General features: G+C 38.7%; 1 protein-coding gene across 1 annotated transcript in view; it reads left to right on the forward strand.

Moving 5' to 3' along the window:
* COL22A1 (collagen type XXII alpha 1 chain) overlaps positions 1-24,733 on the forward strand; it is a 173,695-nt gene that overhangs the window by 93,311 nt on the left and 55,651 nt on the right. The window contains exons 24-33 of the mRNA XM_088148939.1: positions 5,021-5,074; positions 8,680-8,733; positions 9,393-9,437; positions 15,366-15,419; positions 16,082-16,126; positions 17,896-17,940; positions 18,670-18,732; positions 20,360-20,413; positions 22,825-22,866; positions 23,686-23,718. Of these exons, the coding sequence (XP_088005065.1) occupies positions 5,021-5,074; positions 8,680-8,733; positions 9,393-9,437; positions 15,366-15,419; positions 16,082-16,126; positions 17,896-17,940; positions 18,670-18,732; positions 20,360-20,413; positions 22,825-22,866; positions 23,686-23,718 (489 nt within the window). The remainder of the gene's footprint in view (positions 1-5,020; positions 5,075-8,679; positions 8,734-9,392; positions 9,438-15,365; positions 15,420-16,081; positions 16,127-17,895; positions 17,941-18,669; positions 18,733-20,359; positions 20,414-22,824; positions 22,867-23,685; positions 23,719-24,733) is intronic.

Here is a 24,733-nt window from a genome sequence, read left to right on the forward strand (position 1 = left end):
TATAATAACTTCTCTGTTCCTGAGATGTAACAGCAAATCCCAAATGATGGTTGCCAATCCAGATAGAATTCAGAGACTGTGTTCTTGCATTTATGTTCTGCCTCAGGGCTTGCTGTGGGCACCTTGCTGATCAATACAGAAACAGAATGGTGGGCGATGTTAGACTTTAGAATGACCCAACATGGCAAATTGTCATGTGAGCATCCTTAGGGATATAGCAGTAAAATGAAAGGTGTGTTTGCTGCCATGCTGACAAATGTGTGTGTGTGTGTTTATAATATGCAGAGGTGGAATATACTGTAGATAGACGCAGCATGCAGACAGATCATCCCCATAAAACTTATTTTAAGAATAAACAAAATAAGTAATAGAGCATAGCCTAATAAGAAATCTCATGGTGCTCCCCTTGATAGATTTCTGGACGTTTTTGAATAGTTACATTGTCGGAAAACCTTCAGCCAGGTTTTAAAAGAGTTATAGGCATGTTCATGGAGGATTAAGCTACTAGTGAGTAGTAATTTTCATGAGTGCTTACTACCTTTTAAATCCTAGGCAATATGCCTTCAGTACTGGATTTTGGGAAGTGAAGACATCCAATAGATGTCACTGTATCTTAAAATGATGTAAGGTGCATGATGGTGTCATCATGCAAATAATACAAGTACATAACTCATAGCTTTTGCATCAAGACACTATCATGCACACGGTGTTGCTCCTCCTTGCCTCTGCCACAGATATACTGATTTTGGGGGACCATAGAAGGAGTCTATCACCTTCTAGGTTGGACTTGTGAACCTCCCCAATATATTCATCTAGCTACTGTAGGGCACAGAAACGTGCAGTAGACAGGCCTATCGTTGATGATTTAAATTCAGTAGGAGACTCTTTGGAAAAGACCCTGATGCTGGGAAATATTGAAGGCCAAAGGAGAAGGGGACGGCAGAGGATGAGATGGTTAGATAGCATCACTGAAGCAATGAGCATGAAACTGAGCAAATTCAGGAAGGCAGTGGCGCGATGTGGTTCCTGGGGTCACGAAGAGTCGGACATGACTTAACGACTGAACAACAACAACTACAGGAGACCTTGTTAGAGGATATGCTCCTGAACATAAGCAGAGTGCTGAACAAATACTAAGGGATTAAATAGCTGTACGTGCCATGAAAAATGCTCCTAATCAAAAGGAATATGGGTGTCTTCAATGCAGATATGGGGTCAGTCCAGCTATCAATGAATACTAAGAGGGAAACAGACCCATGGATGGCATGTGAAGACCCTTCCCCTCATCTCTCTTCCACCATTTGCCATAAGGGTCAAAAAGCCCATAGATGCAAAGAGATAATGCAATTTTCAGCACCTTTGGCCAGATGGAGCACAGCAGAACCCTGGATTTGGGCAAAATACTCCATCTCAGCAGCACAGCTGATCTTACTTGAGTGGAAGCTGGAGCAAATACAAGCAAGAAAGTTCTCCTCTGTTGGCTAAGCAAATTAAGAAAACTAATCTATATTTTTATCAAGCTTGACCAATCCACAGGGTTAATACTGCCTTCACAACATCCAACGTTGCACACCCTATTTCCATCTATGCTTGCAGAAAGCTGTAAAGTCTGGTCTGGTTCACATTCAGTCTGTAGAACACATGGAAATCCTGGAATCCTTGAAAAGTTCTTTACTTCCTTGTACCTTATCTGTGTAGATTATCATACAAAGGAAACTAAGGATTCTTTCATTGCTAAAGATCCATGTTTGATCATATTTGAGCTATTCTGAAAAAAGTGGCTGATCATGCTAAACTGTTGCTAGTTTCTTGCTTTTCCCCTAGGTCATGGGCAATAAAGCCTACCAGATTTGATACACCTGAAGGCTGTCCTTGGGTGAAGTTGAAACAAGGAAGGAAATCTTTTTGTTAAATACCATTACAACTAAGAGTGATATAAGAATCTTTTTGTTAAGTCTGGAGGGAAGATGAAGGCAGGAAAAAATAAATAAATAAAAAAGTTGCCCTGTGCTGGCTTAAGCAGAAATGGAGACATAGGCTGTGTTTGCAATACAGATGCAAAAACAGATCATGGATGGCTTTGAAAGCTCCTTTCCCAAATTCTTTGTATTATTTTGGAATTAAATATCTGATTCAGTTAAAGTTTTCTTACTTAGAATACTTGTTTGGTTGAGTTTAAACTTGGATCATCTTCCTACCTCTCATGAATTATGCATGTCTCACTGGCCATTATTTTTAATTGCCGGTTTCTACACTCTGAGCTCCAGAATGAGAATTCATATTTTTTTCTGGCACAATTCCATTCTGCTGTAGTAATGAAAATTGTACCAGGTAACCCAGAAAAAAAAAATGTAATGGACTCTAGGATAATAAATTCTCATATAGAAATGAGATTAAACTCTCCCTTGTGTGCTGTAAATCTATACTGAATTACAGATATATTTTTCTTTGCTACTTAATTTTACCAGAGCCAAAGAAGAGCAGTTAACAGCATGCTTACAATGAGAGGAACATGGTCTCTTTCAAAAAGCAATATAATTCTTTCTCATTTACTCATGTTGCTCATTTGGACTGTAACTTGTGAAAAAATGCCTTGAGCACAATGTAAGAAACAACACAGATGGTGCTACTCCAAAGCGATTGTTGTTCCAAAAAACTAATCACATTGCTGACAATTAAATTCTACTTAGTTTGGAAGATAGCATTTCAACAACCCTTCTAGTCAGAACTAGACAATTCATTCCCTGAGTCCTCATGAATTTTCATTGGCTTCTTGTGGTACCAGAACATGGGGAAATATTTGCTTGAACCAGGACTGGATCCATGGCTAAAAGCAGACTAATTGAAATGGAGTCCATGTCACTTGCTTCTTTTCCATATGTTCTTCTCCCTCCTCATGCTGGCCATGAACTTGGACTCATGAAGGAGAAGACCATCAGTTTTCTATGTTACTTGCAATATCAAAGGCACATTTTTGCCAGGCATCATGAATGGATGGATATATTGCGTTGAAATGAGAAATTGCCAGAGGGTTCTGAATCTAAACAAATTCTTGGTCTAATTTTGCTGGAGCCTCTTTTACGTCTTATGAAGTCTACAAAAAGATGTATTTCTGTCCAGTGGCATACCATTTAATTAAAAAGTAGCACTGTTTCCATCAACATTAGTTTTCTCCCTCCGCATGCTGATTCATCAAGAAGAAAAAGTGTCAGTCTTCTGTATTGCATCCAATATCCAATAACATTTTCTTTGCCCCAGTCGTTGGGAATCATGAGTGAAAGGGTGCAGTTGTACCAGAGTGAGAAGTAGCCAGTGGGTTCTAGAACTAGACAAATCTTCAGTCTAATTTTGCTGGAGCATGTCTTACATTGTTGTAAGGACAACCAAAAGCATGGATTTCTGCCTGGTCTGCACTTTCTTGTCAGCAGCAAATATTTGACTGATGATGTAGGTTAAATCAACAGTGAAACTGGAATTTTCAGCAAAAGTAAACTGCATGCATTCCCAATTCAACACAAGTTTCTAACTGAGCTATTTTCAAGTTGCTGATTGAGGCAATTCTTGTGCCTCTGATTTATTTCAGCTGTACAAACAAGGTTTTGGTTTTTCGAGGGGGCAAAGTGTGTATATATAAATGTGTGTGTGTGTGTATGTGTATACACACACACACACACACACGCACACATACATACATACACACATGCACACTCTATGCACACACACAAGAGTTATTTCAGTTTTCCCACAGATTTCCAGTTATTGTGTTATTGACTTCACTGGGTAATGAACAGAGGAAAATTGCATTAAGGTAGGATGTAACGAGAAGAAAGTATGTGGGGATATGTGGGTTGGTGTGTTTAAATTAACATTCTGTCCCTTAAAAGTCTTGAAAAACAAAACACTTGGAACATACATAGATAACATCACTGGCACTTTTAAATTGCCACCTCTCTGACCTCCCACTACCCTGAATTTTCATTTTGCAGAGTTTACATAGAATCATAAGAGCTGGAAGTGACATCAAAAGTCATTTAGTCCAAAGGATGGATGGATGGATGGATGGATGGATGGATGGATGGATGGATGGATGGATGGATTGATAGGCAGGCAGGCAGGCAGGCAGGCAGGCAGGCAGGCAGGCAGGCAGGCAGACAGACAGACAGACTGGTGGATACAGATGGTATGTGTGCATGTCTTTGAGGGAAACCTTTGATATAAATTAGTATTTCTCAACCTCAGCAACTTTAAGTTGTGTGGACTTGCTGTGGGAATTCTGGGAGTTGAAGTCCACACATCTTAAAGTTGAGAAACACTGATATAAATAAATGACTCTGCTATGCCTTGTTTTTATTTTATTTTATTAGTTCCCACAGGTTTGGCACACATGATACAAAATTGTTCTAATTATCCTTGCTGTTTCCATGGTCAGGATAATGTGATGCTCTACTGGAAGAAAGGTTCTCTTATTCTAAATATACAAAGCATTCAGGATGCATATTCTATAAGAGTAGCTCAGTTTCCATCATTATACATTAGTGTGCGTTTGTATGGATATGTATGTATGTATTAATATTGTCCCAATTTGTGCTCACACACCCTGCCCCCCACACATGGTGCTGAAGACAAATGTGTATAAAATGCATAAAACAATGGGAATCCAATTAATAGCAGATCACTGAATGTGGATTTTCTATTTTAAATTTTATTTAAAAATTTGCGATCAGGTATTGGTTAGCAACATAGCTACTGCATTTTGGCTCAGTTGAAATATCTGGACACATTTCAAGGAAAGTTCCACTTAAAGCATGTTTCAGCACTATAACCCTAATGTAATAAAATCATGGGTTATAATTCTCCTTAAAACAGATACCTATAAAACTAAGAAGACCCCTTGAATCCAAGGAATTATCTTGTTGTAAAATCTAGTTTTAGTTTATGACTCATAATGAAACAGTCAAATAATCAGTTGAACTTGTGTCTTTTTATGATGTGGTTCCTAACTTTTAATCTTCTCTTCCAGGGCAAGAAAGGAGAGGTCGGTCTCCCAGGAGTTGATGGATTAGCTGGACCTCCAGTAAGTAACACTGATGGAGTACAAGTCTGATCTTTGTCCAAGGTGCTCAAAAATCAGGCTTAACATGTTCGTGTTGTGTAAGATCAGGAAGTAGTTCTCCAGTGTGGAACTCTGAACGTTAGCTTTTGTACTGTTTTATTTATAGTGCCATTGGATGCACAGCTTGGATTACTTGCAAGGCCCTCCACAATCACATTTACAAAATGCATCTGCTCTTGATTTGGGGCAGATTTCCCAAAACCATTTGTTTACACTTTGAACTGCCCTTTGAAATGCAGATGACCTACACGTAGAAGGCAGAATGCCCCTTGGGCACGTGATGCTTTAAAGAACATCAACCCACAGATTCCAGGCTTTGAGAATTTACAGTCTACGTTTTCTTGGAGAAGGCTCAAAACCTATAATACGTTATGTAGCGTGAACCACTCAAACGAATTATTAAGTTTTTTTTTTAAAAAAATGACTTGTTTTTTGAGCGCTCTGTAAGGAGAGCCTGGCAATTCTTGCTCTTTGGACTTTTTTTTTTTTTTTATTAGATTTTTATTCCATGTTAGTTACTGAAACAAGAACAAGAATGAGAAGCTGAAGAAACATCCACCTTGGCATTTTCTCATTACAGCTTGAAATCTGACATGAACCCAAACAACACAGAACAAATTCAACAAAAGCTCTATCTTTTCCCATGTCCAGAGTAGGTTGACCTTTTCCTTGCTCAGTTTGCCTTTAACCAGCCAGGCTTTCCTAATTACTATCAAACATCTGGTACATTGGGTTGCTTTTGGAGAGTAGGGCAGAAGGAGAAAAACATCAAAAATATCTAGCAATATTTCTAAAGAAGACTGTGACTAGGGAATAAGTCCAAAGGTATTTCATGCAAAGCAAGAGCACAAATGGATCTGGAGAACAAGAGACATATTGCTATATGCTAATCAGTGAATCACAACAAAGCATGTATATAGACATTTAAAGATTTGAATCGTGCAAGCCATGGTATTCCCTGTGTCACTCTATGGAAGTGAAAGTTGGACTTTGAAAAAGCAGGATAGGGAGAGTTTTGACGCTTTTGAACTTTGGTGTCGGAGAAGACGAGAATACAGTGGACAGCCAAGAAAACAAACAAATGGATCATTGAACAAATCAACCCAGAGTTGTCACTTGAAGCACCAAGGACCAGGCTCAAATTATCCTGCTTTGGACACATTATAAAAAGACCCAGCTCTCTGAAGAAGGCTCTGATGCTAGGAAAAGTAGAAGGAAAAAGAAGAAAATGACCAGCAGCAAGGTGGATAGATTCAGTTACAGTAATGATGAATGCACTGTTGGAAGAGCAAAGGGCCAGGTTAGGGAAAGATCATCATAGAGGAAATCTATCTATGTGGTCACCAAGAGTCAACAATGACTTGATGTTATGTAATCATCATCAATCATACAATGTCATACATGGGATTTAATGGGAAATACTGTACATAATCACTGGTTTCCAAGTCCATGTTAATCATATATTTATCTATTGTCCCCAGTGTCATCATTTGCACTCTTCTTGGGAAGAAAGGTCCCAGTGTTTTCACTGATGTTTACTTTTCAAACAAGGATTTTCAGACGTAGAAGGGCAAGGCTGATAGGTGGCATTGCTCTCTCCATCCTCAATAGAACGTGTTAAAGGAAAAACATCATCCAGATTCATCAGATTTTATTTGACTTAATTTTTTGAGTGTTGACTCAAGTTGCTCTTGCCTAGCTGAGCTTTGCTTAAGTAGGCTCCAAATTTCTTTGAAATTTTCATATTAGACAAAATGTGTTACAGTTGTCAAATAGACATGCTTCTTCCAGCAGCTTCTTTTCTGTTCCAGGACTTATCGAACAATTTCAAAAATCTCTTTTTTTGTGGGGGAAGAGGGGGTAATTCATTTATTTGTTGACCATGGGCAATTTCCCCTATGTTCTTATTTCCGCTTGCTTTGCCTCTCTTGAAATGCTTAAGACAAAATCTCACAGGGCTTATTTACAATTTTGTGCAACTCTTACTTCCCCTAAATTGCTTCCTTATCTCTATACCGCTGGAAATAAATTATGTAAAGTGAGGTCAGGCCTCTGCTTCTCGATCCATCCCAAACAATAATCCTCCAAAAATGGAACAGAATAAGGCCACATTTGGGATGGAGAGAGTGGCTGATGAAAGAAAGACTGAGTTTGAAAATGGTCCGAATCAGACCAGGGGTCATGGAGGAAAAAAAATAATTCAGAAAAACGAAAGAAAACAAAACTTCCCAGTAGGACCATCAAGCAGCTCAGAACGTTGGCGATTGTTCCATTCCATTCCAAGGCCACCCCCCCATCTCCCCTTGGTTATGGGACCCACAGCAGACCATATGCATTTTACCCCATGCTTACTAGTACATACAAACACATAAGCAGATGGCACTGCTATAATAGCAGGAAAGAACTTCAGGAGCCAGGCTCTGCATGTTTTCCCTATTTTATCCCTTTGGTCTCTCCTCTGAACATGTCCATGTACTTAGACACAAACATCATAAAAAATACTGTATTATCATAACTGACCCTCTGTCGGATTCAGGAGTTAAGCTGCATCTGTGCTAAAGATGGGACTGCTCTGGGCTGCTGTTTCCTTCCTTGGCAGTTGGTTATATCTTTTAAATGCCATTTATATACTCTTTAAAAGGTATCACCGAAGGACAAGGAAGAGAATATGCAGCCCAGGACATACTTTTGTTAGCAACCCACAGCCAGAGGAAACAGCACCAATAAGCAGTCAGGGAAGAAATTATACCCTAATAAAGGAACCATCAAGGAAGAAATTACAATCCAGCCAAGACAGGCAGGGAAGGTGCTATATATAAACAGGCAGGAAACCCCACTTCCCCCATGCACTGATGACGTTACTTAGCCTGGTAATGAAACATCTGCATGAAAACAATCAAGCTCAGAGAATGCCAAGAACCCAACAGTTCAACCCTGAGCTACATACAGTATATTCTCTACCATTGGATCTGATGTTTTCAGCTCTTGCATAGATTTACGACCACTTTGAGAAACATAAGGAAAACTTTTGTTTTCCCAGCAACCATGGATCCTTAGAAGCAGATGGATTTTCATACATTTTTCTTCCCAAAATGAAATGAACAGTTTGATATTTACTCGTTGTACTTGTGGATGGAGAGTGGACTCTTTTTTCAACAATTTATGGAAGAATAATACCGAGTGCTCACTTCATTTAGATCACTTATCTTTTCTCTGAAAAGGTGGGTGACACACAAGTGCCATTCGTTCGCAGAAAAAAAGGGCTTACATTGAGTAGATCAACAAAAGCTCATTTTTATTTTTGATACTTTTCAGTTCTGCCATCAGTTGCATCTGTCTTCTGGGTAAATTGTACCATAAAGCTATAGTGATAGGAAAAGTGGTATTTGCTGAAGTCTTCTCTCTTGTGCACAGAGAAGAGACACCCTACTTGTAGTGAATAAAGGAACAGTTATTCATCTCTGCAAAAAAGGTAGGAACTTTGCTGGTGTAAAAGGTTAGGAACTTTGCTGGTATAAAAATCTATTGATGGATTTTATGTAATTGTCTTCTACTTTTCTCTGCAGGGTCCTCCAGGGCCGCCCGGAATTGCTGGTTCTCCTGGGCTTGCTGGGTCTCCAGTAAGGAACAATATTTTTATAAAAACATGAAAGTTAGCCATGTTAGATAACACCCTTTACCTGAGATTCAGTGGTGATACTTTCCAGAAGATCCTTCTCTCTGGGAGTACAGTCTGCTTGGCCAACCTCAACTTCATGGTCAACGCAGGACCTAGAAAAGAAGTTGGGTAAAGGAAGGCATAAAAACAACATTCTTTTGGGGGAAGCAAAAAAGACAGGGCTGAAGAGAGGAGAATGCAAGCTTAATTCATTATTGACTCTAGTAAATAATCTAAAAATAAGCACTATAGAGCCAGTTTGGTGTAGGGGTGAGGGCACCAGGCTAGAAAACAGGAGACTGTGAGCTCTACTCCTGCCTTAGGCAAGACGTCAGGTGGGTGGCCTTGAGCCAGTCTCTTTCTTTCAGCCCAAGAAAGGAGGCAAGGGCAAAACACTTCTGAAATCTTGCCAAGAAAACTTCAGGGACTTTTCCAGGCAGTTGCCAGAAGTCAACACTGACTCAAAGGCACCCCCCAAAATAATAATAATAATAATAATAATAATAATAATAATAATAATAACAACAACTCTTGTCATATACTTGGCTGGTGGGAAGGGGTGGCAGTTAACACTAGGGAAACCTCAATCTGATCATCTTTGTTTGTTTTTTTCTGTTCTAGGGTCAACCTGGAGAAGTTGGCAGAAATGGTGAACGTGGTCCACCGGTGAGTTCATGTAACAGAATCTTCAATGCCTGAATATGTGTGCATTTGGGTGAATATAAAGCTAAAATAAACAAACAACTTCTTTCTAGGTCAGGATTTATTTCTCTATTAAAACGGTGTTGTTGTTTTTTAAAGGTATTAAGATAATTAAAAAGAGTAACAATCCAGGATAAAGATTATAGGTTAGTCATATTGTCATTTGCTAGCATGAACCTGTTTAGATAGCTCCTGTGCTTCTAGTCCTTACCCATGGATCTACAATGGAAGTGACATATTCTATGAATCTCGTATCATATCCATTGCATATCAGTGAAGATTTTAACCTGCTATTTAAACAGGATTAGAGACGACATTACTTGGTTCCACCCACAGCTTTCAAGATTCCAGCACGTTCCTATAATATAATTTAATAATTTATTATAATTTTTTTATAAATTTATTTATTTATTATTTATTATTTATTTATTTTATTTATTTTATTATTTGTTTATTTATTTATTATAATAATTTATAATAATAATATAATATAATATAATAATATAATGGACAACTCTTTTCATCCTTGTGCATTTTTTATTTAATCTAATTAGCACATTCAGTGTGCATGGTACCTGAATATTGTAAAGAAGCAAATCTACATCTAAATCTAAATTCTGCAATGAATTTAACATGTAAATGCAGATTCAGGTGTGTTTAAGGGTGGCATAGAACAGAAGGAACACCAGTTGCTAAGTGAGCATGGAATAAGTGCAGGGAAATAAAAATTCATTTTACCTTTGTCCCTTGATCCTAAGACTGCCTTTATAGATTTTCTTATTTCATCTTGGAAAGATGGACAGCAAGATCCATCCATCCATCCATCCATCAATCAAACAAATAAATGCATGGAGACATTTAAACTTAAAGACTTGCTTTGCACATCTGACATCAAAAACGATGGGTGGGGTTTCTTCCATAGAAATATTCAGGAAGGATCATGAAAATGTAAAAGAACACTGACTTTTTGCACTGACTTTTGCAAATGCCCAATAATTTCCAAATACTGTAATCCTGAAAAGGCTTCTCTCTTACCATCGCTGGATGAGGAAGACTAGGGTTAAATGTACCTATGGGTAAAGTAGTAATTCGGTTTGCTTGGTTTTGATTTAGTATTACAAAGTCTAGAAGCCATGGCTATGGCTTAGAGTAGTGTTTCTCAACCTCAGCAACTTTAAGATGTGTGGACTTCAACTCCCAGAATTCCCCAGCCAGCATGGGTGGATTTCAGCTCCCACAACTCCCCCTTCAGAATGGGCATTGTTAAGAATGTCCAGGTCCACACATCTTAAAGTTGACAAGGTTGGGAAACACAGGCTTAGTGTAATAAAAATGCAAACTTTCTGGCTTCTTTAATAAAGCAAGATTTAGCAACTTGTATGTAAAGTTGATCATAGTTTTCTGTAGTTTGGGCTGATATTCAGTAACTATTTTTAATGTACTCCAAGTTTTCGACTAACTTTGTGACCCTTTTCTTTGCCATTGCTGACATCCTGTGGCCATTTCTGAGATTGCTCTCTTTGAACTGTTTTAAAAGGTGATCCTGACCATAATTACTCGGATGGTGAACCTGTTGAGTTCTGAGAGGTTTATTCCCTCATATAGGTTCTCAGGACTACAGCCTTGGTTCCTTTTCTCCAAACATGAGATAAATTTCTAACACTGCGTTGGCAGACCTCAGAGAGAAAAAATCTCCTCCCACCTTTTCCAACCATGGCCTTAAGGCATAGATTCTCGTGGCTTAAAAGAGCTGCGTGCTTCCCAAATTGTTTTTCTGTTGATTGGTGGGAAGATGGAAGGCTTCAAAATCATTTACTATGTCATTTGATCGTTCTTTTCATTGAAAAAATATTATTTATTACAATTAACAAAAAATCTTTAATCGAACAAAAGAATTAAAAGCAATTTTAAAAAATAGAAAAGAGGCAACTCCAAATGAAGTAAAAATATAAAGTCTGAAAGAAAAGAAGACAGAAGGAGATTAAAAAAAAATCTACTTTGTAATTTCTACTTATCAGTAGTCACTGGTTTACTAATGAATTCACTACTGTCAAATGAATAGTACAAAATATTATTGTAATATATCACAAAATCTCTGCTATAATAACTCATGTTGCTGCATTCTTTGATTGGTAGAAAACACTGCCTTTTCCAAAACAGATAGATCACACATTTCCAACAACTATTCCTTGACATCTGGAATAATACCACATTTCCACTTTCTCAATATGATTCTTTTAGCCATCCCCATATTCGATACAACCATAATTCCTGTCAAATTCCTTGATAGTTCTTTTCCTGTGGCTGGCTTATTTCTTACGCCATATATTTATTGTCCCTTTCTTGTCATTAATATTATATCCAGGGTCTATTTTCAACTCTGTTTGTTCCAATATGTACTAACAAAATACTCCATCAAGTAGTATATAAGTCTTGGCAATAAATGATAAGTACTACAAATGTGCAAAGCTAATACGCTGGAAGATGAAAGCAAAAGTCTGGATGGAGAGATGGATTGAAAATAACAGAACAAAATTTATTAAAGATGAATGAAAAGTTCTTCACTTAAGGAAAAGACAACAGAGCCCAAGGATAGGATGGGGGATTACCTTGCATGGCCCAAGCATGGGTGAAAAGGGTCTTGAAATGGTAAGGGACTGGCAGGTGATTATGATTCAGCAATATACCTGGCTGCTAAAAAGGCAAATACTGTTGTAGATTATATCAATAAAGGTGTAAATTTCAGGCGATGGGAAGTGAGAGCTTCCCTGAACACTGCTTTAGTTCCATACTTTAGATATTATGTCCAATGTTGGGCACCACATTAAAAAAAGTTTCAGAGACACTGGAAAAGATGCTAAGAAGGGCAGTGTGCATCTTCAGGATTGGAAACAAGATTTACAAGGAGGAAGCTGGGTATGTTGTGCACTGAGAAAAGCACGGCTAGAGTTGTCACACAGATTAAGACCCATTCTTTTTCATCCCAAAGCAATTCTGCACTGCAGCCTGAACTGCTTGTCTCTCAGACAGCTCTTGGGTGTTTCTTAAGCCAACTTCAGAAATTGTGGTCTGAACTGCAGTGGGGTCAGGTTGGTGCTAGGTCTGCACTACAGATACGATAGGTTGCTCCCTTGATTCTTGCCCTTCCAATCCAGACAGGGAAGGCAAGCTTTGCTGCTGGATCTCGTGTGGACTGTTCTACTGTGCCTGTTTTTTCCTTTTAGGGATTGTCTCCCCTTCACTCATCCGGTATCTTTCCTTTGTTTTCCCAGATGTTTCCACACAGGGATTCCTTCACCCCCACTTCCCCCTCTCCACATTCCCTCCTTGGATACTAAAGCAGACCCTTCCCATTTATTTTTCCTTTATGGTACCATCATAGCTCCAATGCTACAAAAAAACCAAAGCAGTATGGAGCAGGCTGCTTTTTCACTCCTATGTTTCTCTCCAGATCCATGGAAGCTTTGTAGCAAGGAAGAACCAAGAGTTCAGCTTCACAGAAACAAAGTAGTTGTCAGAACCTGCATCAGTCAAATGTTAATCACAAGAGGACTGATTTAGTAGCTATAGTAGTCAACAGGAGTTTGCTTGATTTGATTCTGCCAATTGTAACAAGGGGGAGGGAAATAGTAGTTAATAGGTGTGCTTGGGATATTGCTTTGAGACTGAGAGTTGCTTACATTGATATGGGAATTTGTAGCAAGACATGAAGACAGACAAAACCGGTGGTAGCCTGAAGGCCAGGGAGAACTGTGTTATCAAGGGGAGGAATTTACAAGGCCACAATCCTGTAAGAAAGAAATCAGGCGCCAAAATAGAAGGGGGGGAAGAAGGGAAAAGTAGAGGGAAATTTACACCGGCTTTAGTTTTATCAATGCTTTGCTTCAAGCTGCATGTACCAACCAATAAAGGAGCATTCATCTGAACCAGGCCTGGTTTCATGAGAATTCTTCTGAATTGGGGTTTGGACTTTGTGGACTTGACAGTAGTAACACTTCTACTTGCAACTTAAAGTTGTTTTTGGGGGGCGGGAAGGAAAGAGAAGCTTTGGAGTGCTGTGGGCGGGGGGGGGCGGTGAGCAAGGGAAGCATGGTTCACTCAGCCTGGGCGAAAACTGAAAGGTATCCAATGGGAGATGTAATGGTTGACTAGAGCACAAGCTTCTAGTGTTGCAGGTGGTTCATTAGCTTAAGGAGACAATGATGGATCAACGTCAAGGTGATATATATTAAAAGATAAAGCAAACCAACAGACCAGCAAGTGCCAACCAGCAGCATAGGAGCCTGGCAGCCCAGGGCAGTGACCAGTAGCTGGAGCGGGGGGAGGCATTCCAGGTGCGGTACCCAGTTAGATCTGGGGCCACTCTTGGAATGGAAAGAAGTTCTGGACACCATCCGCCCTGACAGCGTAAAACAACTCGGGCTGGAGAACACAGGTTTGAAACCAGAAAACATAGGTTTGGGAAGCATTTGCAATGGGCTGGGAGTGGGAGGAAGACGATGACATGCATTCCACAGTCAAGAGGCAGTGAGTGGCCTTTATGGATGATGGGCAAACGGATCTGTCCCCAGAGTAGAAGAGACAAAGTAATGGTGTTAAATTACAGAGTTTACAACTGAATGTTAGAAACAAGTTCCTTACAATTGAAGTGGTTCAACAGTGGATGGTTACGTAATAGTATGGAACCCATTTCAGCTGATGCACTCAAGCAGAAACTAGGCACAGTCGAAATCTGTTGGGGATTGTTTAACTGAATTCTTGCATTGAACAAGGAATTGGGCTCAGTGACCTAAGTGGCTTATTCTAGCAATATGTCCCTATGGCATGTCACTGATAACACCATTTCCTTCCACTTCTACAATCCTTCAAGCTAACAGGAGGTTATTTATACTTGAATGGCCATGTGTTCATTATGTTGCATTATTTGCTTCACTTGATTATACAAAGATGTTTTAGACCTCAGAAAACAATACATTTTTTTTTTCTGGTGCTACATGTATGAGTATGTTGCAACCCTGTTTTGACTGTTTAGAAAGAGGTGGTAGATGACATCTGACCTTTAGTTATTTATGGAGAACTTTCACCTTATCATCTACTTACAAGGCAAATTCTGTAATACGCATTGCTATTATCAAATTATGGGACATCATGCTAGTTTCTTCCATGCTTTGAAGAACATGGGACAATCCTGGATAGTGAAGATGTGGATCTCTGTGTAATGAAATTATCTGAATAATTCTGGCTCCTTTAGCTTCAGTGCAACTGTTGGATTTGAATGCTGTGGTGGTGGTGCTTTGATAGAAATCCACAAATTATCCCAGACTGATTCAAATTTTCAGTTTAGCTCAGAAGCTTGATTTTGTTCCAATCATCAGTTTGATTCACTAAAAAGGGTGCTTTTACATGTGCAAAAATTTGCAAATTAGCAAATCTATTCTAATAACAGATTCTAATAATTTTGATTTGGAGAGGGAATTTGATTGAACCATTTTCAAATCATATACCTGAACTGAAGCTTTGTGCTACCCTATTTCTTTTTATAATGCTGAAGATTAAGCTAAAACAAGATTAAGTAAAACAAGGCATATGTGTACCCAGGAATTAATGTGCTTGTCTTGTCTTGTCTTCCTTCCTTCCTTCCTTCCTTCCTTCCTTCCTTCCTTCCTTCCTTCCTTCCTTCCTTCCTTCCTTCCTTCCTTCCTTCCGTCCTTCCTTCCTTCCTTCCCCTCCCCTCCCCACCCCTCCCCACCCCTTCCCTCCCCTTTTTTCCTTTCCTTTCCTTTCCTTTCCTTTCCTTTCCTTTCCTTTCCTTTCCTTTCCTTTCCTTTCCTTTCCTTTCCTTTCCTTTCCTTTCCTTTCCTTTCCTTTCCTTTCCTTTCCTTTCCTTTTTAGGGTTTACCGGGAAAATCTGGTCAAGATGGTTTACCTGGTCTTCCTGGCTCAAAGGTAAGTAAGCTTAGTGGCAAATCTATGCTGATCTTATTCCTGGAAAGATTTAAGTTAACCATTCCATGGCCTGATTATTCCAAACAGTCATTAAGATCCTTGCTTTTTACTCAGTACTAAGATGTATGATGAATTTCTGGCTAAACTCAGTGGCTAATAGTTGAAACATTGTGGTTTATTGGTTCCAAAGTAAGCATATTGGAAAAGGAACCAAAAAAAAAAAAAAATCCATGAAGCCATAATAGCTGTTTCAAATATCTGGAAGGTACTATGCAGGACATAAAAGATAGAGGCATTCCAGGAACCCTTGTGTAAATTGATTGTTTGCGCAGATTGGATTAGGTACCGTTTCCTTGCACAAACACAGTAGCCTCCATGTTTGCATGTGTAAAGCACATCAGCCACCATTTCTGCCCTCCTTTCAATACTTGAATTTACATAAATCAAAATTTATGTTTCTTTTACTTAAGAAGGAAGAACTAGAAGTGATAAATGAAAATTGTGAGAAAGCAGTTGTCAGTAAAACGTTCAACAAAATAGGCTTTTTTCTGTTCTTTGGGGAACTCCAAGTGTTCTTTGAAACGTCTAATTCTGTCCTTATTCAACAATTGTATTTCATGTCTTTGTCTTTTTGGCTAACTTTCTTCTGTGTTTTTTTACAGGGAGAACAAGGAGAAAGGGGAGAAGATGGTAAAATTGGCTCCAAGGTAAAAAAAGAAAATTCATTTCTTATTTATTTATTTATTTATCATATTTATATAACTGCCCATCTCGCACAGCAGAGCGACTCTGGGCGATGTACAACATTACATATTAACAGTTACATTACTACAAGATATGGGAAATATTGTAGGCTTATCCATGTAATTGCTAAGAATTTAACCTGACTTAATGACATAATCAGTCAAAATGGAAAATGTTACATGGCAAAGGTTATTCTCAACTAGCTGTACCTGGTGTTTACCCAACGTCAAAAATGTTGCAGATATGGTATGTGGAACTTCTTGCCACCATGTGTAATAAAATTCCCAAACAGAATTAAACAACCCTTCATTCATTACCATGAAAAGTAACTTCCCATACTCTGATTCTATAGTCAAGAATAAGATGGACATCATTATGAAAACCTTTATAGATGAAAAGATTGAAAGTGCTTACTGAGGGAATTATTAACCAAAAGAAATACAGAATTACTTTTTGAATTGCAGGCACATGGCTTAATTAAATTCTGATCTATGCTTTAGGACAGAATATGTGGATAACATCAATTCATATTGCAATGTGGAAAAATCCAGTTCCTCTGATATGGCACCCTCTTTTCTTCAGTTTGTCCTCCTATCTTCTTTCATCCTTCATTACTCAGAAAGCAGAAAGGAAAGTAAGAGAGGGTTGTTAGGTAAATCTCCATATAGCTCTTACATAGCTTTAAATTAATTTCTAATTAACAATTTTAGGTGTATAGAGGTATAGCAGCATCAATTGAAAGCAGGAATAATTTCAACAAATCATTCTGGGCAACCGAAGCAAAAGAAAGAGAAATGCATTCCAAAATGTACAGTGATCAATTGTTTGAAGGCAAATTTACAATGAGAAAAAATTATGCTACACTGCAGTTTATATTGGCAAGATAATTCCTTCTCATTATCTCACTGTTTCTACAGTTCAGTCATGGTTCATATCCTGAAGAAAGGAGGTTTTCTTGAAATGTCTGGCAGGGTTTAGAGTGCTTCATCATAATTAGAATGAAGAAATGGTTTATAAAGGTCACAGATTAGCATAAAATAATTTGATGCTTATGTAAACTTTTTAGATCCCACATATTTAACAGCAGAAATGAAATTTTGTAAGAAATGCTTGCAAAATTGTATGGAAATTTGCAAAACTTCTGCTTAAAAAAATAAAGTAGAAAGTGAACTGAAGAATGGTCAATAGCACACACACACTCTGTGTAGATTGAGTGAGTGAGTGAGTGAGTGGAGGAAGTTATCTTGTATATACATTCACATAAGCCTAAATTTTAAAATGCAAATAGTTTTTTTTTTTTAAGCAACACCATGGAAATGTTTGCCATTGTTTCTTCCCAGTCTAGCCTATAGCCCTGTTATTTCTTTGTAGACTCTTTTCCAAGTATTAACTAGGTTTGATCCTGCTTAGCCTTGTGAGTTCAGCTAGCTGCTGTCACGTAACTAGGTATTGGGTTAAACCAAGATAAAGACATGGGCAAGGTCAGAATGACAAATAAACATTACATCTTTTCATTTAAATAACTATCAATTACATTCAATGAAATATGATTAATATGATTCATCCCTGTGTGTTTAATAAATAGGTATATGGCATCCTTCATGAATCTCTGTTAGAAAAGAGATTCAAATATCTACAATAGGATCTTCCTTCACCCGACCCAAAAAAGAAATAAGAGAGAAAATGGCTTGTTTTAAGTTCTGAGTAAACTTACTATTTTGCTATTTTTCAGGGTGAATCAGGCCCCCCTGGCCCCCCTGGCATAGTGGGTGAGAGGGTGAGTATTGTCTATGGCAAAATAGTCTAAGTCTGTAAGGCTAATTTTTATTATTTCTCTCTTTGTTAGATTTATAACCCACTTTTCTTCTGAGAGCTCAAGGCATTCATTTCATATCCACAACAACTCCTCTATGGAATAGGATGGATTGAGAGTGAGTGACTGGCTCAAGGTTACCCAGGGGATTTTTATGGGGCAAGGTGAACTTGACCTGATTCTTTCTCATCTCAGTCCACCACTATAACCACTACTCCTCACTATGCCATTGTTTCTAGGTGGTCATTTCGTTGAAGCAAGAATCCTTCCTACAACATTCACCAGTCAACAGTGCATAATCTTTAGCAACATTGGCAGCAATCTTAATGGGAAAGATTAAGAGGATACATACATAGGGACTCAATAATAAAATAATTATTATGTGACCCATGTTGGATGCTAAAAATGAAAGCTTGGCAGAAGTGGTCTAGTAGGAGGTGCAAATCATTCCAGAACCACTTTGATTTGAGCTGTATATAGGATGCGTGAGCATGCACCCAAGTCCACCGAATCACTGAATCAATTCAGTGGCACCCAATTTGATCTGCTGCATCAAATCCATTCAATAATTCCCTCGAACAGTTCCTTTCGGGGGGGGTGGGGGCTATCAAACTGAAATTTCAAATCAAAGTTCCCTGCAGTTGAATTGTCTACAACTCTAACTGTATTATATTCTGTTTTGTCTTGCTTTAGGGTGAAGCTGGTCTTCCAGGCCCACCTGGTTTGCCAGGTCCAAGAGGAGAAAAAGGAAATCAGGTATGCAGTTCAGGATGTTTACCCACTTTGATTTGATTCGTAAAGGAATGGAGACTTCTACTTGAAGAACAGTTGGTATGTGCCAACCCTCTGGACTTTCCCACAAAGAAGTATGCAGTGGTCTGTCTCTTGTTAACCTCTGTTTTACTGTAATTTACTGCTTTTGAAATGTTATTTCTTTACCCCTATGGTTTCAGAGTGACAACATATGGCATGAGGTGCTGGTTTAAGGTGGTGGTTGTCATCTTCAAACCTTCCATGGCTCAGACTCTAGGGATCTAAAGGACTTTTATTGGACATTTCTGCCCACCCAGCTTGATTAGGAAGACTGATCAAGTTCTTGTTCCATTTCTTAAAGAATATCATCTATAGCAGGGTTCCTCAACCTCAGCAACTTTAAGTTGGGTGGATTTCAATTCCATGCTGGCTGGGAAATTCTGGGAGTTGAAGTCCACCCATCTTAAAGTTGCTGAGGTTGAGGAACCCTGATCTATAGCACCTTTTTGATTGCTGCACTCCGTCTATGGAACAGTATTCTCCCAGAGATTTTACATGCCCCAACATAATTGGAATTTTGGAAGGCAGTGAAAATCTTATTAATCCAGCTTGCCTTTGAGGGGGAGATAATTTGAGAAGGATTCCTCCTCTGTAGGAATATACAATTATGTGGATTTTATGACTCCTTAGCATAGGAATATTTTATTTTTATATATATGTATATTGTTTGGTAATTTTTTTTCCTGTTTTAGCTTGGTTTTTGTGTAGTAGGATTGTAAGTTGCTCACAGTTGATTGATGATTGGGGTGGCATAGAAGCCAATGAAATAAATAAATGAGGGTATCCATAGATGCAGTAATTAAAAAAAAATTAATTGCAAAAGCGTATTGGGGAATAACTAATTATGGGGCAGAGGTTTCTTATTTTGCTTTTCATTACTGCCTGGGAATAATTATCTTTTGTCTTGGGGCAATGATATTATTCTAGGGCCTTGTCAGAGTCCATCTTGATATCTTGAGAAGGTCTGAGAATCACAGACCTTCTGAGCACCACAGCACCATTGACCTCAGGAATGGGAAATGGAAGCCAATGTACAGTATAAGCTTCAAACCCCTTTCTTGCAGACTGTATTGTGGTGCCCAATTTTAAAGGGCAAACCACAGAACAACTGAGGCATGCAAGACTTCTTCAAACATAATCCTCCAAAGTCAACTACAGACCCCATCCAAACCTCAGACAAAGTCCAGAAATTCCAACCCTGATAACTTCTAAGGCATCACCATCTGACATTTGTGGCCCTTAGTTGCTGCCTGAAGTAATATAAAAAACATGGTTCATAAGGGTGCAAAGTTTTCCTTTCCTGATTAATCAGCTTTCTTTCCCCTTTCAAAGTCCAGGAATTCCAACTCAGCAAAATCATTGTCTCTTTCCAACAAGAAAAGAAGTCATGCTTTTTAATGAGACTTCTGTTTTAGAAGTCTGTACAGCTTCTCTCTATTTAGCCTCAGTCCTTTTTCTCCTCAAAAGGACTCCTACTGAAAACAGAAATTGCAGCAGAAAATATTTTGGATCTATTTTTGCCACCAGGTTCATCAAATTCAGATAACTCTTGGGTTATTTGTGTTTGCAGGGTGAAAAAGGAAGAGCTGGGCTCTCTGGCTTCAAAGGTGAGAGAGGAGACAAGGTAAGTTTCCCAGATAATTGAAGTAATTCCATGTTTTATATGCACACTTACAAATTCATTTGTTTTGTAGGGGACACCTTTGTTTATAGAATAGCCCACCTTTCACGCAGTGCTAACCTTAGGATGACAGACTACTTACACTTATGGGATTGTTAGCTCCACTGAACACAGTGGGTAGACATTGTGATAGACATTCCCAAATTTCTGCTGTTAGAATATTTGATGATTGGATATTAGAACTGTCAATCAAAGCAAGATAAGGTGGGGTACCTCCTCCCAGTTTAAATTTCAGATGGGCGGAGACTGAGCAGAGAGAGATTGGGTAGCATGTGTGAAAGGGTGGGTATAAGGGAAGCTCAGAGTCTGAATCCTAAAAAATCTCTATAGTGTCTATATAATATATAATTCTGGGGGGCTGAAGCCTGTAGGTACATTATAATATTAAGGGAATATGTTTACAACCCGTTCTGCCTTATTTAATAAAACGTCATTCAACTTCCAGCTTAAATATTAACAAACTGATGGGCATCTGTATCTTTCCCATGTTCCATCTGGATGGATTATCTCAGGCACTTAGTGTATAAAGAAACAGAGGGGAAGAAGAAAAGCAGAAGAATGTCCAAGTCAGGAAAAAAAGTTTTGGTGGTGGTAGCATCTTAATTTTTCGGTTACATCTTCATTGTGAAGAAAGAAGGAAAAATCAGAAACAAGGAGGCTATGTAACACAGCATGGAAGGAGTCAATCAAGGGAAGCATCCAGCTGAGCCAAGTGTATTGCCCTCTGGAGATCATACATCCTTGAAGTAGAAATAGTAATAACAATTGGGATGGGAGAAACTGAAGAGAGTTTGAATGGTATGGACAAGGGAGCCAAAGCTCTTTTCCTTCTAATAATAATAATAATAATAATAATAATAATAATAATAATAATAATAATAAAAGGCCTTGTTGTGGTTTCAGTCTTGCCTGCCTTCAGAACTTGAGAACATTTCTTATGATCCGTGGCAGAGACTACATTGTAGAAACAGGACTGAATGTGATTCAGCAAGACAGGATTGCCCACAAGACAGGAGGTCAAAAATCAAGATGGTGGACACATGTAAAATATGGGGGAGGCTCCAACTGTGCAGTTCTGACTGCCGTCTTGATTTTTTGGACTCTCCTGTGGAGGCCTCCTTGGGCCTCCTTGAGCTATTGTAGTGGTCTGTGGGAATATCCTTGGGAGCCAGGAGGAAGAAGAGTTGCAGCCAGGGCAACAGTCAGATAAGAGACATCTCAGCTTGCAGAAGGAATAAGGGCATGGTAAGCATCTCAGAAGGGACCCTCCTTAATTCCCTGGGAAGTAACGGCAAGGGGGAGAGATGTGCTTTCAGACTTGCAAGATTCTGTTACTGTAACCTTACAGTACAGGTAGTGTTAGTACTCATGGTTTTGGTTTCTTGTCTGGACTACCTTGAAGGGCTGACAGCTATCTTGGAACCACCTAAAACTGATGTCATGAGCAAGACTGGTGTCAGCCAGGTCAAGAAACAGGCATGGCAGAGATTCCAGGAGTGCTCTTTAAGATGGAATAACAGAATCTTGAAAGCTTAACTAGGTTTCTGTCTGTCCATCTTATACTAACAGAATCAAAGTGGGGTTATTTTGAGTTTATCATACTTCCCTCTTTCTCAGGCCTGAGTACTCTTTCCTTTAAGTCCCCCTGAACGGCTCATTCCTTCCTTCCCTAATCCCCAAGTTCAGCTCTATATTCTTTTACATCTGGTCTCTAAACCAACATTGTTCAGTGCTGATATGCTGGATGAGTGTCAATTTTGGGGGGTTCAAAATCACCAATTTAGGGTGATTTCACCCCTGAGACACTAGGATTACTACAGAAATATGGATCAATCTTTGGATAACAAATAAATAAATAACAAATAAAAAGTAGTGGTCAATCAACTTGTGATTAGTCATTACATTAGGCATTTTAAAAAAAAATAATTAGTGCATGAAGGGAGTAACAAACTGAGAGGTCATGATATTGGCAGAAAGGAACCTTATTTTTGCCCAGCATTCACCTGATAAAAACTTCCTATTCAAGGAGAAATCATCATCTACAATTGCCAAAAATATTACTTTTATCATGTCTATTTTATTTGTATACCATCATAAATGCTTACGGAATGTGGCAACATAAATATGTGATAAATATTTATTAGATTCATGGCAGATCCTCTTCTCATTGGAAGATGCGTTTGTCTACCATTGTTTACATTTGATAAGGTTGAATATGGAGCTGTGTCTCCATTACTTTCTTTAATTCTCCTTCTCCTTCTCCTTCTCCTTCTCCTTCTCCTTCTCCTTCTCCTTCTCCTTCTCCTTCTCCTTCTCCTTCTCCTTCTCCTTCTCCTTCTCCTTCTCCTTCCTAGGGTGAAATTGGTCCTCCTGGTCCCCCAGGTTTACCTGGAAAAGTAAGTAGAACTACATTTAAAAAGCTATAAGGACACCTAGTTTGCCTTGACTGATTTCAATAAGCTAAGCAGGTTTTGGATCCCATTACTTTTTGGATGGGAAAATCCCACCACTATAGGCAAGACTGGGAAGTGTGTGTTTGTACATATATGTATATGTAAGGTTGACTTGAAGTGTCTTTACCTTAACAGAAACTGCAAGGATTATAAATGGAATGAGGATATATGGGTGGAAAAGTGATACCAATGTTTCTGAAAATCAAAGTTTCTTCTGTCTTTTAAGGTGAAGTTGAGCTTCAGTCAGCCAACTGCATTACTTGTTTTGTGTAGAGCAGTGGCCTGCAGGCATGTACAGAAAAAGCATTACGTAAAGCTGCTCAAAGAGGAAATGTGTGAGTTTCTTCTCATGGAAGGAAACAATCATAATGGGTATAAATCAGTTGGAAGTTCTCCAAAGCTTTCTTAAGGTTATGCTCCTACAAAGCTTTGGCTTCATGTTGCAAGCTTTTGTGAACTATCATTGCTCAGTGTGTAGCCCTCCTGAAGGTGCTGACTACAACTCTTATCACCCATCAACAGTAAGTGATGCTGAGTATTGTGATTCAGCACATCTGGAGACCCACACTTGGTGCATTCAGATCATGATTTTCCCATTGCCTTTGGGGTATGTTACATTTCTGAACAAAGTAATTATAATAAAAAAAGAGTATTACTGTGTATTTATCACCATAATGCTATCAGATTGCTGTTGCTGTTATTGTTATTAGTTTATGAAGCTGATACTGAAAACTCTTGTAATTTCCATTGTTTTCATTCTAGGCTACCCTATTTACACCACGGCCCAGTCTTCCTGTAAGTAATTTTTAATTCTTTGAAGTCTTCCTGGTTTTGCTTATATTTAACATGCTTACATGAGCAAACTGTATTAAATGTTAAATATTGGTTTTGTATTCCATGCATTTTTAAAAAAGATATATGTAAATGATAGCTGCTGGTGAGGATCATGGGGTTCCCTCTTGCACCAGGAAGGTAGCTCCAGTAAGCATCCATGGGAGCCAAGCACTCATGGGTATTTGGGATCTTGCAACATCAGCCCTGCAGCTGGATAAAATGAAGCCTCTGGAATGGCCAGAACTTGTATAGATGTCCACCTAACCTGGACCTCAGAATAAAATGTCCAGATTCCATCTCTAGCTTAGCTCCATCAGTTGCCCTCTGGGAACAAGATTTCATATTGCTCATGGTAGATCTGTACTGAAATTTTGGGCTTGGCTTCTTTTGTGTGTGACATTCCCTCTGTAATTTTAGGTCAACTGCCAAAAGCAGGTTGAGCTACAAAGAAGGATTAAATTCTGTTGACACATCATTCTGTACAATATATGGAAGGAAACTTTGTTTGGGTTAGCAAATCCAGTTATTCCTTGACCCCTCTATTTTAACAGGTGGAAGATCAATACCTTTTCCAACCCTCTTTTCAGTCTATCAAAAAATATTTCAAAATATGCAAGGAAAAAAGGTTGAAGGTAGAGAATACCAGGCTACCCTCCCAGGATTAACTGTCTGCCTTAGTTTCCATAAGAGTAAGAGCTTCCCTTTATCCTTACTCAGTATCATCCTTCTCCTTAATCTAATTACTCCACAACATTGCACTTTAGGCAACATTGTGGTTAAAGAAGGGACTACAAGCTTGCAGCGTTGTTATTAATATTTTCCCAAATGAGCAGTCAGAAAAACTGTTAGTAAATTAAAGATGGTTCAACTAGTTTGCATTAAAGTAGCTCACATTTCCCTGTCATGTTCCTCTAGACCAGTAGATGACAGCAGATGTTCTTCAAAAAAGAGTGATGCAGTCATGCTACTTAACACA

This window comes from Python bivittatus, unplaced genomic scaffold, assembly GCF_059951505.1.
Source record: "Python bivittatus isolate LINGU-HERP-01145 unplaced genomic scaffold, Pbiv_v1 ctg000590_np1212, whole genome shotgun sequence".
NCBI classification, from domain to species: Eukaryota; Metazoa; Chordata; class Lepidosauria; order Squamata; family Pythonidae; genus Python; species Python bivittatus.